At 42.8% G+C, this 16,758-nt stretch overlaps 1 protein-coding gene across 2 annotated transcripts; it reads right to left on the reverse strand.

Moving 5' to 3' along the window:
* Positions 1–901: 901 nt before the first annotated feature.
* Positions 902–15,477, reverse strand: RNF20 (ring finger protein 20). 2 transcript variants are annotated; one of them, XM_026047088.1, is made up of 21 exons: positions 15,420–15,477; positions 15,171–15,311; positions 14,008–14,178; positions 13,685–13,852; positions 13,433–13,580; positions 13,072–13,254; positions 12,036–12,154; positions 11,108–11,254; positions 10,895–10,972; positions 10,487–10,606; positions 9,455–9,634; positions 9,103–9,238; positions 8,395–8,516; positions 7,612–8,009; positions 7,108–7,225; positions 6,016–6,165; positions 4,166–4,378; positions 3,434–3,559; positions 2,425–2,565; positions 2,019–2,120; positions 902–1,775 (listed from the first exon to the last, which is right to left on the reverse strand). In XM_026047088.1, exons 3-21 carry the CDS (start codon positions 14,134–14,136, stop codon positions 1,599–1,601), a joined length of 2,955 nt encoding a protein of 984 aa, XP_025902873.1. In that variant the 5' UTR covers positions 14,137–14,178; positions 15,171–15,311; positions 15,420–15,477; the 3' UTR covers positions 902–1,598. The 2 variants fall into 2 exon arrangements, with proteins under 2 accessions (XP_025902873.1, XP_025902874.1); XM_026047089.1 differs by lacking the exon at positions 15,171–15,311 and having other exon boundaries at positions 15,420–15,469.
* Positions 15,478–16,758: the final 1,281 nt, after the last annotated feature.

Here is a 16,758-nt window from a genome sequence, read left to right on the forward strand (position 1 = left end):
AGATTTGGAGATTCCTCTAAGAAAGGAACTTTCCTAACTTCAATTGCGAAATAAACCCATACTGTTTCAACTGTCTGTTTGCAATGCCATGACTGGAGTGAGCAAAACTCTACTCATGTAAGAAAAACAGGTCTGACGTCCACTAGAAGTGTGATGCACCTCAATGACCAAGGGAATGGAGCTTTTGTACCTTTACTCTCTTCAATTCATCGTTCTCAGCTGTAAACGAAGTCGGCTGCTACAGGAAAATTGGTCGAAGGTCCAGACAACTATATGGTCATAATCCAAGTCCTGTTTTTTGATAAACAGGTGTTTGTATCACAAAACCTACCTCTTAATTAGTACCCTTAGAAAATCCTCTTTGTTCTCTGMGATGAAGCCATAAACTAGAATTCAGAGAAAAACTTCTGATGAAAGCAAAGTGGGTTTTGCTCATTTCTTCTACACATTATACAATAAAACTTAGTATTTAAGAAAGAAGGTATATAAATGACTTAGGTGTCACATTTAGAAGCAGACTTCAAATTTGGTCCTGAAATACAAAAAGCAGTCTAAAAGTAATGCCATGTCCTTCCATAAACTTCCCAGCAGCCATGACAAAAGTGTGATTTTGAGAATGCAACTGCATGGCTATTCTGTTGTGTAAGGTAGCAAAGTCACAGTCAAAAGGACAAGGTTTATCTTACTTAATTTCTTGAAGTCAAAGGGAGAAGGAAATTCATCTGTGCACCTTAGAAGTTTAAATTTCTGGAAAAAAAAAAATTTTTAATGATTGGATGAAACCACACTTAGATACCAGCAAAAGCAAGCAAAACAGCTTATCCATACCACAGTTTTTATTAAAATTTGTGCATTACAAGGTTAATCTTTGTGGCAAAGTTGCACCAAAGTAACCTCTAAAAACTCTTTTCTGAAAAGGACAAAGATAATACAGTCTCAGTCCAAGGGAGAAGTTTCCATATTAATCATGCTTTGTCAGTACAACACTATCCTTAAAGATTTTCCTATGACTTATCTTTCTTCCCTTCTGGATAAGAAGATGTGCATATGGTTTGCAGGGTAGGATAGGTGTTTTCTACTGTCCTTCTTTCACAGATTCTTATTCTGACTCGAGAAGATATGCGCCCATGGAATCACTGCTTGGAACRTATGTACCAATTCATTCCTTCTTTGGTCCTTTAACTGGGAAGCTATTCACTTTCAGAAATCCTAGCATATCTTGATGAGATTTACTAAATATTGAAAACAAGCTCCTCAAAATCACACTTATCTATTTTGCACCATGGACAGTTCCCATCTCCTAAAGCCAGGTCTTCAGAATGATGTTCCCAACCTGACAGTGCAAAAGAGACAGAAAACGGCGTCCAAAACACAAGAGAGTCCASAAAAACTGAAGGCAGGAATAAGAGAAAAGGGTTAGGAAAGGAACCAACTTCCACAGTCTGTTCCTTTCCCTTCTCTAACCATACTTCCTGGAGGAGACTGCAGGTCACCTGACAAAAGCACTGACTGCCACAAAAAAAGTGACAACCAAAATAAAAGAGGGAGGCTAGGTGGTCAGCRTAAGCAGCACATTTACATCACTCCAGCGGGAAGAATCAGCCAATGTAGATCCTATGGAAGTCGTTGGCCCCAAAGGCAGCATTGCACTTGGGGCACTTACGCTGCCGGGTGTCATAGCGCGTCTTAACGCACTCGAAGCAGAAAACATGGAAGCACTTGGTGAGCACAGCATCCTTCTTGCGCATGTTGCAGCACGGGCACGTCAGGCGGGCCTGCGAGACAGAAACACCAACACCACCGTGAGGTCCACTGCACTGCACTGGCTGAGCTAAAAGATGACAGAAGATGAAGATCCTTCCATCCTTCAAAAAGTAATGTGTTTTTTCCCTGTTTTTTCTTGGTTTTGTTTTTCACATAGAACAGGTCTACAGACAACAGATGGGAAATACTGACAACAGGAAAACACAGCCTTTTGGCTAAAAGAGAATTAGAGGCTCATGGAAACATATACTCACTTTGTAATCCTTGATCTCCTCCATCAGTATTTCATCACAGTTGGGTACCATATCAGGCTTCTTAGTGGTCTCCAGCTTCCTGCGTAGCCTAGAAATGTCTTCCTGCATAAAAAGGACCAAACAAATGATTAGTGTCCTCTCTCTCACTGCTTTTTCAGGGATCAAAGAGTTTCTGAAACTGTGGGCAAAACCATTCCATATTAAGTTAGTTCACCCCCATGTTTCTCCCCAGATTATCCAACAGATTTATGATAAGTTATATCACCATCTGGTGTCAGGTGCACTGTCAGTTACCGATGGCCAAAATGTGAAGAAATTCACACAACTGGGGCCTATTCCAAGCAGGACACATAAGGAGACAAATATCAAGGAAGACAGAAGTTGCAAGACTGAGTGAGGCATATACCTCAGCTCTTTTGAAGTTGAACATCTCTTTCTCTCTAGTCACTCTGCTTTCCACAATCTCATCCTGGAAGTCATGCAACTTCTTCTGAGCTAGTTCTAGCTGGGCTTTTAGGTCATCAGCAAGCTGGGCAGCATCCATAGCCTGAAAATCAATCAGAGAAAAGAAGTCTTGATGTTTTATAGCTCCTTTATTTGGCAATCCAGGATTGCTCAAAAGAGTTCTCCTAGGACTGCTGCTAACTGCTTTTTCAGTCTAATTTTGGTAGTTTCAATCGAAAGAACTGGAATTATTCCCTAAATATCATTTCAATATCAAAATATCTTACCATCATCAAGGTCTAGTTTAAGCTGGAAAATTCCTCTTTATCCAAACAGAGCCAATTCTTGCTGCACTACGATGCATCTCATTCACAAAATTCTAAAGTCYGCATACAATGTTTCATGTATTTTCAGCTTTCCACTTTCCACACCTTCTCTACTAAATTCTTTAGATAAATAACTAATTTAGAAGCTTGAGATAAACTTTCATTTTTACTTTTTAAACAAAACCATATAAWTTCCTTTTTTGTACTTTTAATTAGATTCAGTCTTATTCTACTCATAACAAACTCCTTCTCTTAAGCTACCTTATACACCTGTAAAATGAGCTCCTAAGCTTATTTTACATTTTTCCCTCTTCCTCATCTCTTCTACATCAGCTCWGACTAATACCAGGCTGCTGCTGCTTCTTCCACTTTCATTATGGTTATCCTTTCAACAGGACTTTACTCCAGTTCCCTCATCAGACTTCCAGAAATACACACTTATTCTGAGTTTTTCTTTAAAAAGAAACTATCAGTCTGCCATACCTTAATTAGAATTATTTTTAAGACTGCTCAGCCTTCCAGCAAACTCACCCCAAACTAGGGACTACTATGCTCCATAACATCAATGACAGAAAGGCACATTCTACACTTGCAATAAAAACAACTTTCCACTTTTTGTTCCAAGAAAAAATCCAAAACACTCACCTTGCGTTTGTTCATTTCCAGGGCCTGTGTTCGAAGACCTAGTTCCTTTTCTCCTGTTCCAATACTGCTTTGCAGTAAGTGCTCCTTCTCTTCCAGCTTACGTACAACTTGTAGCTGGGCATCCACCTTGAAAAGGGATTAGGAGATAAAAAAGGAATGAAAACCGTGGTCTGCAGGTAACCATAGTCATCACGAAAGCTATAAGCTAAAACTACTCCCGCCTGTCCATCACTGAGGAGGATCTCTCCAGCTTGTCTTTCTCTCCCTTGATAAATTGGCAGCCTAAAGCCTTTTTTCCCAGACCTCTCCGATGAGATTTTCAAACTCTAGCAGCCAAAAACTTGCAACTAAACTGAATTTATTTTTTGGAAGGTATTGTAGAAACTTGTTCCAAGGCTGTGAACAATGCTGCCCTAGCTCCAAGAATAGCAGAAAACAGCTCCTGCGGCTGTAGGAGCATGACTCCCCATTTCTCTCTTTTATCCTGCTCCACACAGCAATGAACCTCTAGGACATTTTATGCTCATAGGTGGTCTTTTTGTTGCTCACTAAGAAGGGTGCCTTTGAATTCTGACATAGTACAGTAAGTAATGTAGTAAGMAGGGGGGTTGGACTAGATGACCTTTGAGGTCCCTTCCAACCTTAAGCATTCTATRATTCTATGATGTTCAGGAAAATATTCCCTCCAACTGCCCATCCGTTCTGTTGTCCTCCCTCCTTCTGTCAGGTTACCTGCGTCTTCAGTGTCAAGACTTGATCTGCCAACTCCTCCTTTTCCTCTTTCAGCAGCTTGTGGATCTGGTTGGATTTGATGCGTTCTGACATTAGCTTGAAGTTGGCATCGTCCTTCTCCCGCAGCTGCTGCATCAGGCGGATATTCTGTTCCTGCATGTCTTCAAAGGCCTGGCCTGTGACGTCCATTTCTGAGAGTAGGGCCTCTTCCTCCTGCAATAGGACAAAGTGTCTTGGCACTACTGTCTCCTGTACCTATACAATGAACCTGAATATCTTACTGAGAAATAGCAGTCCTAGCAAAGATGAACAAAAGATGTATGAGTCTCTGCCTTTCCCCCATGCAAAAAAAAAAAAAAAAAACAGGAMAAAAAAAATCCTCCCTAAAACTATGCACCAAAGCCAAGATGGCATAGATTTAGAAGCTGTACAAAAGAGATGGTTATCCTTGCAAACATTCACAGATTGACTAACCTGCTGGTGGGGGGATGGGAGGAAAAACAAATAAATGAAAAAAATTCAGAGGCATCTCCAGAAATGTTCTCTGGATAGAAATGATTTCCCAGTTAGCTGTCAGAAAAAAATAGCACAATAATTCTACTCATGGTGAATGCAACAGTTATTAATTGTCTGCCAAGCCCTTAGACTAACTTCAGCCACTTCCACATTAGCAAAGGACAGTACAGAAGTATTTTGCATGACAAATAAATTTCAAGAAGGTGTATCTCAAGTCACTAGTCTGCCTCTCCCTCACTCAGGTAATCCTGTTCTCTTTATTTTAGATTATCCTATTCCAAAAAAGAAAAGGAGGTTTATAGAATCACAGAATGTTTGAGGTTGGAAGGGACCTCTAGAGATCATCTAGTCCAACCCCCTGCTCCAGCAGGGACACCCAGAGCACGGGGCACAGGGCGGCATCCAGGCGGGTCTGGAAGATCTCCAGAGAAGGAGACTCCACAGCCTCCCTGGGCAGCCTGTGCCAGGGCTCTGGCACCCTCACAGGAAAGAAGTTCCTCCTCACATGGAGCTGGAACTGCCTGTGTCTCAGCTTGCACCCATTACCCTTTGTCCTGTCACTGGCCACCACTGAGAAGAGCTTGGCTCCTTCCTCCCTGCATTCCCCCTTCATGAACTTACACATTTTAATTAGATCCCCTCTCAGTCTTCTCTTCTCCAAACTAAATAGGCCCAACTCACTCGGTCTCTCCTCATGCGAGAGACATTCCAGTCCCTTAATCATCTTTGTTGCCCTCTCTAGAAGCTCCAGTCTCTAGACTCAAGCTCTAGACCCTCTCTAGAAGCTCCACGTCCCTCTTGTCCTGGGGAGCCCAGAGCTGYCCCCAGTGCTCCAGGTCTGGCCTCCCCAGAGCTGAGCAGAGGGGCAGGATCCCCTCCCTGCCCTGCTGACAACATCCTCCTSATGCAGCCAGGAGCCCATTGGCCTCCTTGGCCACGAGGGCCCTGCTGCCTCATGGCTAACTTGGTGTCMACCAGGACACCAGGTCCCTCTCTCCATGGAGCTTAGAGCACCACGCACACATTAATTACATGAACTGTGTAGACAGAAATACTTTTAAAATGAAATAGCAACCTCTGCATCTAGGCACTAACCCTGGCTCTCTGCTCTTCCTGTAGGCCATACGGACAATGCCCCTCACAGTCAAATCCACCATAAGCTTTGAGAAGCCTATTGTTTTTTTCCTTTAGTAGACAAGAATAAAAGCAGTACCGCACTTGGCAGATACAGGGTAAAAATGTCAGTTGAATTAGACAGCTTCAAGTAGCAGACATGGAAGATTACGTGCTTCCCARGTACCCAGGCCGGAACAGCAGCTTTCGTAATCTCTCACCTGTTTAGCCATGGCTAGTTTCTTCTGTAAATACTCAATCTGCTCCTCCACTGCTCGAATCTTGCGGAGTGCATCCTCATCAGCCATCTTTTTACTTTCCTTTTTCTCCTTTTCTTCCAGGTCTTTCACCCTCTGCCTCAGTTCCTCCAGCTACATCAAGAACGGAAGGGACACAATAGTAAGCACAAAAATGTAGCCTAGACTCTCAACAATCTTTTTTTTTCATAACGCTGTAAAAATATTAAAAAGCATCTTCAAAACAAAACAGGAAAAGAAGACAGACCTATAATCTTGATAATATATTACTGGCAGATAGGCCATTAAAATGAGCTGTAAAGACTAAGACYTTTATTTCAAAATCCTTGAAAATGTCACAGTGCCTTTCCTCAGAGTGGGAATATTAACTTCAGTTTCTTGTAACTGAGTAATTCTATTCAGTCTAAGCTCTCTCTGCTGCTCCATTCAGATACAAAGTTTTCAGATTTTGACCTAATCCAYTTGTCCAAACCTCTTTGTAAAAATCATGGAATGACTGAGGTTGGAGGTCATCCAAACCTCCTGCACAAGGAGGCTCATGCACAGCTCTTCACAGATTCATCCAGATGGATTTTTAAGACTCCCAAAGAAGGAGACTCCACCACCWCTCTGTGCAGTCTGTTCCAGTGCTCTGTCACCCTCACAGTCAAGAAGTCTTTGTCCATATTAAGATGGAACTTGTAATGTCAGATACATCAAGTGATAATTTTCATCTAATTAGGCCCCTCTGTCCTTTCCAGGTCTWTCCGGTATCTGTACTCATATAATGCTGATAACAAATAACTACAGTAGAGAACAAAATACATCTTTGCAAGAACAACTGTTAATATCACCAGCAATGACACAGTCCCTTAAAAGGAAAACATCCTTAATTATCACTGTTCATCTCCCATCTTCCCAACTGTCCCAATCTAAGTGACAAAGATGAGAGGAGCAAGCAACCTTTAGTTTGAAGTCAAAAATAAGACAAAAAAACAGAAATTTAAAAGCAGAGCATTTGAGAATAACCTTTAAGTAACATGATAAACGGAAAAAGGGAAGAGAAATTAAATATACCTCAGCTTTTGCCTTCTTCTCAGCTGCCATGAGCTGCACTTTGTCYCTCTGTTCCTTGGGGGCAGAGCGGTACATATCTAACAACAGCTTCATCTCCTTCTGGCTTTCCTGGGCCTTCCTGGAAACAGKGAAGGACAACTGTGAGAAAGCAATACAAAGAAAGAGAAACAAAAGCAAAAGATGCATCATAACAATGAGCAATGAACTATCTGTCTGTGCTTTCATACCGATCCAAGACAGGGAAGACTACTGTATCTGTAGTAATTGTAATCATCATTATAATGACAGCAACCCTAACTACCATGCATCTGGTCAGCTTTTTTATGCTTCAAGATATCACTGGAAMAATGTTATGAGACCCTGTCTGAGCCACAATCTGATCAAGAATGGGTAAGAAGTCTGGAACTTCATAGCTAATCTTATAAATAAGAGCTACAAGTCAAGTTACATGAATGCCTCAGAACAGGCACAACTCAGGCATGGAAGGGAGGTAGTCAYTCTTACTTGAGCTCAGCCTTCAGCTGCTTGATCACTTCAGCTTCCTTCTTTCTTCCCTCTTCATGCTTCCCCTTTTCCTTCTCTTTGGACTCTCTCTCCTTCTCAGACTCCTTCTGCTTCTGCTTTTCCCGCTCTCTCTCCTTTTCCTTTTCTTTCTCCTTCTCTCGCTCTCTCTCTTTCTCTTTTTCCTTCTCTCGTTCCCTCTCCCTCTCCCGTCTTTCTCGTTCCCTCTCCTCTTCATCTCGCCTGGCCTTTGCTTCACCAGCATCTTCAGAGGGAGCCTTGGGAACTGACACTTGGGCAGAAGGATCATCAGGCTCCTGCTTAATCTCTGGAGGTTCCTCCTTCGTGTCTTCAGTGCTGGACTGGGACTGTAAGAGAGCACTGCCACTGCGAGAGCGGATCTGTTGTGGAACAGTGACAGACAAAAAGAGAAATAAACTGGTAAGTTTTTAGCCAGAAGCCTACACCTCATAGTTACTTCCTTTTCCCAAATTCTTGGAAATGCAAGAATTTGGGAAATTCAAATGCAAGAAAGTCTTCCTAAATCCTTTCTTGCACAAGTTCTTCACAATTGCTACTGACAAAGGAGCACCATGTAACTCCAAAAAGAAATCCATTTACTCAGTTAGTAGAAGGGGTACAAATGCAAGGATACTGTCTAGAGCACCACTGAAAATTACACAGCGTATGGCATCTTCAGCCAGGAGGACTAAGAACAAAAATGAGGCTTGTCAGACTGCATCCACCTTTTAAGCACTGTCTGCTCCAGCTTTCCCACTCTGATACCTTGCTCAAGTCAGACTGGGCTTCTCTCAGTTTGCGCTTGTACCTCAACACCTCTCCCTTCAGCTGGTGGTTATGGTTCTGAAGGCTGCTGATGAGATGACGCATCTCCCGATTAATCGGGCCTACAGAAATGAAAAACACATGACAGTAAGAAGACATGGGTTTCGCTGGTCTTGAGAGYACTTTTGGTTGGACAAAAGAAAACCAAAAAAGATTAAGACAAATAACTATTCCATAAGAGTAAGACAGTTTATTCACAGAAGTCATGCCAGTTTTACATGTTGCCCTGCACTTCTGCAAACTGCTAGCACTTAAAATTACTTTTTCCTGTATTTCTACTCTAAATCCAAATGCCGATAGAGTTGCATACTGTCAGAAATCTCCAATATCAACACTACATTAACTTACTGCTTTCTGATGAAATGTGAACATTACTGGTTTCCTAACCAGCCTGTCATCCCAAATATTTAAACTCATTCATCCCAGAAACAACTCTAATACAAAAATACTTTATATTCCACAGTATCTCTATGCTACCATAAATTATATGTTTGCAAAATATTTTACAATATTTTAGGATTTTACAACACCTCAAGTCAGACAACACAGAACTGTCTCTAAAATATATTAAAAGGCTTTTGTACTGCACTGCAAGCTTTAATGTTTTGTTCTGATGTTTTTTAAATACAATAGAAGGCAATTTCATACCTGCTTGTTCATTGGCAGCAAGTGTCTGTTCAAACTCTATCCTCAGCATCTCATATTCTTTGCGGACTTGTGCCAGGGTGTCCTCTAGCTGAATAACCTCTGTGCGGAGCTTCTTGTGAAGGCTGACCTCATCTCTCTGAGGAATAAGAAGGAGAACGAAATTGGTGCTACAACGGTGAAATGTCTCTCAACTCACCAACGAGGTGTGATAATAGATTAATTATCACCCAGCAGACAAATTCCTTGGTTAATTCCACAATCATTCAGGCTAATGAACAGTGATAGTCAATGTCAGGGCAACATCACCTGGTTTGAAGGGGGGGAAATACCGATGGAGAGGTGGTATAGCTACCTCAATCAGTTCCACCTGGCGCTGATGTGTGGTGCGGGTGCCGTGGAGCAGGGTACGGGCCTCATCAAGATGTGCCTTTAGCTGCAGACTTTCATTATACAGAACAGAAAATTGGGACTGCATGCAGCGATATTCCGGGGTCTCCTTCACAGCTTCTTCCACTGCTCGTCGCAGCTCAACCTGGCCAGGACACAAGCAGCCACAATATGAGCAATGACCAAAAGCCTAAGAAGGAATCTGAAATTTTCTTTACGCAAGAATTTAACAAAGTGACAGTAAACAGCAGTAGTGAAACTGATACATACAATACCTGCATAGAGCTTATCATTCATAACAGAAAAGAAAGGGTGTACCACAAACAGTATTTCCCTCAAACGGAGTTCATCTGGATAAAAGAGATTTACAACTGCCTCATGATAATTCCTGGAATGCCATTTCTGAAACCTGGTTAATCAAATAAGGCATTTCTCACAAAAGACTAATGTTGTTACTGTTCACCATGATAAAATTTAGATTATCCTGTATATATTTATGCACTACAGATTAAAATATTTTTATGCTGTTGCTATATAGTAGCAATAAGACATAAGGAATTCATATACTCTGCTTTATCTACCCTTCCTTAAGCCTACCTACTATTCCAAGAACTTAAGATTCTGCTGAACAAGTTCCCTGAATTCTTTCAGCTCTGTCTACTGAGTGGGTTAGTAAGGGAAAGAAGGCTGAGAAAGGAGTTAAGACTACTGAAGACATGAAATTAGTTTTAAACAGAGATCACCAGAAATGTACAAAATGAGTGGATCAGAAAGAGGGAAATAAAGACCACTGAGATTCCAATGTGTGACCACATGGTGTCACCAATGCACTCAACTGCAGGCATCAGTCCCAGGAACATGCTGGATTCTAATACTTGTGGAATGCAGAATACAGATAGAGGGAGCACTGTAGAGTTGTCCTGTAAGAGGCTTTCTAGGGCAAGTAGAGTGCTACAAACCGCATTAGGACAGGTTAATCCTCACACACATCTCCCACCTTGAGTTTCTCATTCTGTGTTGTTACTTCCTCAAGATCCTGGCGCAGCTCCTCCAATTCAYTGAGGCGATTCCCAGCAAGTTCTTTATTCTCTTCCAGCTCCGCATTCATCTCTTCAAACTGTTGGAGACAACATGTTGGTAAAACTCACTACTACCGTATCTTTTGAGGGCACTAATTTAGTGGCTGTCTCTATAGCAACATAAAAAGCTAACAATCTCACCACTGCCAAGTGACTATTTCTATCACGTGTGGTTTGTAAGTAGGTAACTAATGTAGAACACAAAATGTCTTGCCTAAGGCCACATTGAAGCAAAGCAAGCACTTAAGTTCAGTCCCAAGCTGCCCTTAACTACAAGCACTGTGTATCTATTCCTCCCCTTGCCCAGAATGACCCCATGGCATTACCTTGCGGGCATTAATGGTGATAGTGCCCCCATAAAGACTGCTCCCAGCTCCATACACCTTGTAGCCTTTGGAATTTACCTGAAAAAAAGGCAAAAGATTTTGTAAATATCCAACTAAATGGCATGACCCTGATGACAAAACAAAATCAGGACTGAAAATGGTACTTTAAAGGCTTTACCACAAAGCAGTCATCACAAAGATGACAGAGCTCACCCGCTCCAGAACATCTGCTAAGTGGCGGTTGAGTCGCTGCTCTCTTTTGCGGATCTTATCAATATCCCACTGAAGATCATCAATCATAGTCTCCAATACAGACACTCGAGACTCTGCTGTCTCCACTTTCTCTTGCAGTTTGGAGAACTGCAACCAAAACAGTGTTTCAAATAGTGTACCAAGTGAACGTAAGTAAATGAACCTTAGTCCTCCAAGATTGCTCAAAATTAATTTTAGTCAGTATGTCCTAGATTCTTGCACTTTCCACCTGTCTTTTGCCATGGGGACAGATTAATTCCTGAATTGCTATGAAATTTGGAATAACCAATTCACAACACAGCAATAAAAATGTAACAAGCAAAACTGAAAATAGAGAAGGAGTAACAAGTTTCTATTAGCCAGCAGCAAACAAAGCCCTCTACCTAAACATATTAAAAGATACTGGTTAAACCTTTTAAATGCTTCTATTCATCCATTACGCCCATTGTTAATTTTTTTCTTGCGACAGCACAAAACAAAACAGAAACCAACAGAAGGAATAATTGTGATMATGACTGGAATTATGCTATAAACTGGGGTTGTTACACTTTCAAATATCAAGTTCAAAAACTATGATGTTTACACAGCCACCTTAGCATCACCTCACCACTTCCTCTGTGGTCTTTWCTTCTAAAACTGAATCCATTGGCTTGTTGCATCAGTGATAGAAAAAATAAATACTGCTAAAGCACATAGAAAATCCATGTGAAATTCTCCACAACTCTTTCCTTAGCCTTTGCTCAGAATCTGATTTCCAGCTCTTGTTGTTTCTGGCCTTCTCCAAGTCAGTAACCTGCCTTCTAAACTGTGGTAACCATAATTACACTGTGTGGAAAACTACTGAGTGCAGACTCCTAGCCAACTAGGAGAGATTCTCTCCTCTTTATACCTCCTGAGACATGACACGGTGTTTCTCCTGAAGATGATCAGCCAGTTCCTGCAGACGTCCATTTTCATGTGAGAGGTAGGAATTCAGCTCCATGACTGCTTCTTCCATCAGTGAAGCATCTGAAAAATGCACAAAGCACATGAAATGAGCAAAAAAACAAAAAGAATTGTTTTACATTGCTCAACAACACAAAGAAAAACAAACTGGAAAACAATACTTCTATTAAACTTCTTCCCATTATTTTCTCTAGCAGGCGGTTTCTAACTCTCGTTTCTATTCACAGAAAGCTTCAGCTTGCAGTCAGCAAGTAAAAGGCTCTGGGGTATAAGACAACAGGTATTTCCAATTGTCAGTTACTGCCTGCTAATGCCAGAATCACTCCCTACATGTCAGTGTGAGCAAACAGATCATGTCCCTTGTAGCTCAGTGACACTCAGGTGCCAGGTCAAGTTCAAAACKGTATATATCTGCCTCAGCAGGAGGCTTCACCTGATACACACAGATCATGAACGGCAGCACCAAGCACGAGCCAGGCTGCACTCACACCAGAGCTGCTGCACAGTGCGAGGCTGAGCACTAAGAGCACATCACTTCACTATGCTACAGTCAGACTTGCCCAAGCTGTTCTAGGGAAGAATATAAAACATTCTGGTCAAGAGGATGACTTTAGGTTCCACCTACATTTTCAATGAAAAAAGGATAAAAATTCTAACCTTGGGCTATAGCCAATAATTTCTCAGCTGCATGAGCACACCGCAGCAATAAACATGTCCTCTTTTTAGCTCACCACTTTGGACAGAATTCTCAGCATTCAGATTTAAAAGTAGTAKGAACAGTCTTCTGGCGTAAAGTGCTGCTTTATACTCAAAAAGCCATTTTGCTTGTTGGGAGTTTGGCAAGTTAGGCCAGTTTATTCGAGCAGCTAAACAAGCGCGAGCAAAACTAGGACTTAACACTTTCAATACAAGATCATCCCTAGACTGGAGGTAGGTGGGGATCTTTGATGTCAACCAGGGACCAGTCTGCTTAGTCCTACCTCCACTGTTCAGCTTGTGGGACAGCACATCCATTTTCTCCTGCAGCTTGTCATACATCATCACAATCTGGGCAACAGCACGTCGGGAAGACTCCACACGCTCCTGCAGCTGAGACTCTATCTCCTCACTCGTACTGCTGGCCAGYGTGGCTAGGAAGGAGAATGCTGGCTCCAGACCTTCACCTGGGAACACAGAGTGTTCAACATAAAACAGACRTGCTTTGTCAGGCAACATAATATTTGTCTTTGTAACTGCAGAGTCAGTTCTATCCTTTAGAAAAGCATATCCAACACTGTCTATAGTTGAAATTTAGCTCATCCATTGTCAAAAATCAATGTATCACCCTTCCAGATGACTCACCTCGTTCCCTCTCGTCTTTGCGTTCCTGATTACTGTCTGAGTCCGGTTCAGGTTCTGGTACCACCAGCGCTTTGCGTTCGGAAAGAAAGTCTCCAAGACCTTGGTCCAGGTCGAAGCGTTTAAGGATGATACGAATATTTTCATCAAACTAGAACATGGGGCAGGCAAAAAGAGTGACAGATACAAAATAACCGACTGCAGGTGAAGAGAAGCTGGAAGGGGGCGGACAGCATAGCCAAGCAGATGACTAACCTGGTTCCAGTAACGATTGATAATCAGCAGAGAGGCGTCATCGGTGGCCTGCCGCCGCTCCAGCTTCTCAATGTGTTCCCGTAGCTCGTCCTCAATCGCCTGACGCTGGTCCAGCATCTCCGCCAGCTTCCGGTTCTTGCTCTGCAGGGTCCGGATGTCCAGCTCCTCCTGCGCAGAAGCAGGAGTCAGATCAACGCAGCTAACAGAGCACTGGCACRTCCCATACCAGCAAGGCCACTGGCCTCCCAAAGAACGAAATAACATGATTCTGTTTCCAGATAAGCCAGAAAGAGTTTGCATGTGGGCACACAGTGCAGACATACCGTTGAGGAAACGCCACCCAGCTTAATGGTCTCCACTGTGGTGCCCGAATCTTCAACCCCTGCCTTCTTCTCTGGGGGTGCAGAGGGGCCAGGCTCTGCTGCAGCCCGTTTGTTGCCAACTCCTGACATGGTGGCTGATGGGCAGATAGTCCTTCTTCTCTAACTTTTGCCCTAAAATTAAAAAACAGACACAAAAAGATAAAAAACATTAAGCATATAGACACACAAACAAATACATATTTAAATCCATCTTTTAAYGTTCCATCTCAACACAGTAAGACAGCCAACACATTAGAGGAAATCTAACTCAGAAGGTTTTGTAAAACACTGCTCAAAAACATCTCATCAGGGTAAGTGCTGTGAGCWGCAAGCTAGTGAAAGGAATGACCCAGCAGAAGAACCACTGTGCAGGTGGTGGTAATGTCCAGAAAGGATCGCTGTACCTTGTCAGCCCTGTGCAAAAGAGAAAAAAGCACCATGTGGGTTCAGTCTCTGGTGTTTCAGACTCTTTAACAAAAATGATTTGTGCCTTCSTTTTACAAGGGACTAGGTAGCACCCAAAGACTTCCTGAGTTTGTGCACATATTGCATTAGCCAAATGGTTGTCATACCCATATGCACAGACAGCTAGAGCTGAGGGCGACACCACCTCAAAGAGCTCTACAAATGTTTACATAAAGACCTTAGAAAYACTAGTAAAAAGGAAAGGCAATTCCAAAGAACAGTCTGTGAAGGCTCATGTGACAAGCTTGGCTGTGTGTTACAGAAGAGATTTAGACATTTTTAGAGAGCAATTGGGGCCTAATTAATGCAATCTGAAAAATTTCAGGCTACTAGTTCCATATATTTTTTTCTCAATGAAATAGCAAGTATTTCTCTAAAACACTTTTTTTTTTATTAAAAAAAAAAGTATTTTATTTAAAGTTAATATGGCAATTAGTGCTTRACAAGTGCTTGACATTCAAAGCAAGCAGTATTATTCTCTCACATCCTTTCAACCTACRGCTTTGTAAGTTCATAACAGACAAATGAGATCTGTACTTTTCCATATTTGCTTAGCATGGCTTTTGCAGTTACAAATTTAACCTGCCAATACTTATGTATTTGCTTTATTTGTGYAGTTCTACGGAAAGCAGCGAGGCTACTGCACTTTTGAGATTTACCTGGTGCACAGATGGCTTTGCCAAACGTGGTTTAAGAGGCGTTTTACCTGGAGAGCTGCTTTCACCAGGCCCAGCTATAACGGTTAGCTCAAAACGAGTTACTGAAATACCAGACATCTCTCCTAGAGCTCCTATACGCGCCTATGAAATACAAATTTTAGATTCATGTCTAATAAAAGCAAAAAGGGGGAAAAAAAAGTTTATTTTTAAATCGAGGTGCAGCGCTCGGCCGCGGCCTATCGCACTCACCCCCACGACAGGGCGCCCCGGGGCCTCCTCGGCTTCAGGGCGCCAGGACAGGGCGCCCCCGGGAGCCCCGCCGGGTCCCGGTCACTCACGTTCCCTCCGCGCCGCGGCCCCCGGACCCATCAACGGCCGCGGCCACCGCCGCCTCCTCCCCGCGGCCGGACGGAAGTGACGCGCGCCGCCCCCCGCCCCATCCGGAACCGCCGGGCGCTGTCGCCCTCGCGGCGCCGCCATCTCGCCCTCACCCGTCATGGCGGCGCCGCCGCCGTGCGACATGGCCGCCGTTGCCATGGCGATGCCACTGCCGCTGAAGCCGTCGCCCTTGCCCTCAGCTAAGATGGCCGCCGTCATGGCGGGCCGGGCAGCCATACASTCAGCTGCGGGCCCGGAGGGTGCTGAAGGGCATCCTCACAGTGCAGGCTGCCCAAAACGCCTGTGTGCGGAAACGTGCCGGGAAGCAGCGTCTTCCCAGGCCCAGCTCCACTCAGGAATTGTGTAAAACTGCATTTCCGTGAAAATAAATCTGAACAGGAAAAGCCAGTGGGAGCAGCCTGGCTAGGTGGCTCTTCTGCTTGTGTGTTGGGAACAGTTCTACATTTTAAAGAGCTGCAAGCTTTCTGTGYTTGTTCTCTTTCTGCCTTCTCTAGAGTTGATTCTGTATTTGAAAATACCAGCAATAAAACTGTACACSTACCTCAATGTCACAATAAACTGGGCTGCTGTCCCCAGACATAAATTCCAACTAGAGAGGAGAGTTTAGATGGAATTAGATTCTAAATTTCCAAAGAAAAGTGAAGAAGTTAATTGTGGCTGCRGCTACAACTAGTTTGGTGAGCACATTAATTTCAGTAGTTTTATGAGGAACTAAGAGAACATTGATGGAGGGTAGTGGAAGTCTGTGTTTACACTGTAGCACAGTAGCATGTAATCTTCAAGCAACAAAGCTAAAAAAGGGAATTCCCTGAGGCATAACCTTAGGGAATTTTTGAAAATTTGCATTCAAGTGTCTGTTTGAAAGTCAAAAGATTATTTGCTAGTGCATTCTCCACCCACCCACTTCTCAGCTGAAGGCACCTTTTGCTGAGAGTAAAAGGTTAAGGGAACCTGTTGATAGTTACTGCAGGTAACACATGATGAAAAATTTTGAAACAAATTTTTCTGTTGCATTGCACTTAAAATAAACCTTCAAACATTTATGTTTTCTCCACTTTTCTTTATGCCATTTTTCTCCTCTATTTTTTGGTTGCTGATGTTGTGTTGTCTAGAACAAAAGCCTAGCAAAACTGTAATTTTATGGAAAGTCAAACTTTTATTTCATCTTGTTTCTTCTAATCCTTTATTC

This window comes from Nothoprocta perdicaria, unplaced genomic scaffold, assembly GCF_003342845.1.
Source record: "Nothoprocta perdicaria isolate Ctin4 unplaced genomic scaffold, notPer1 scaffold_475, whole genome shotgun sequence".
Classification (NCBI taxonomy): Eukaryota; Metazoa; Chordata; class Aves; order Tinamiformes; family Tinamidae; genus Nothoprocta; species Nothoprocta perdicaria.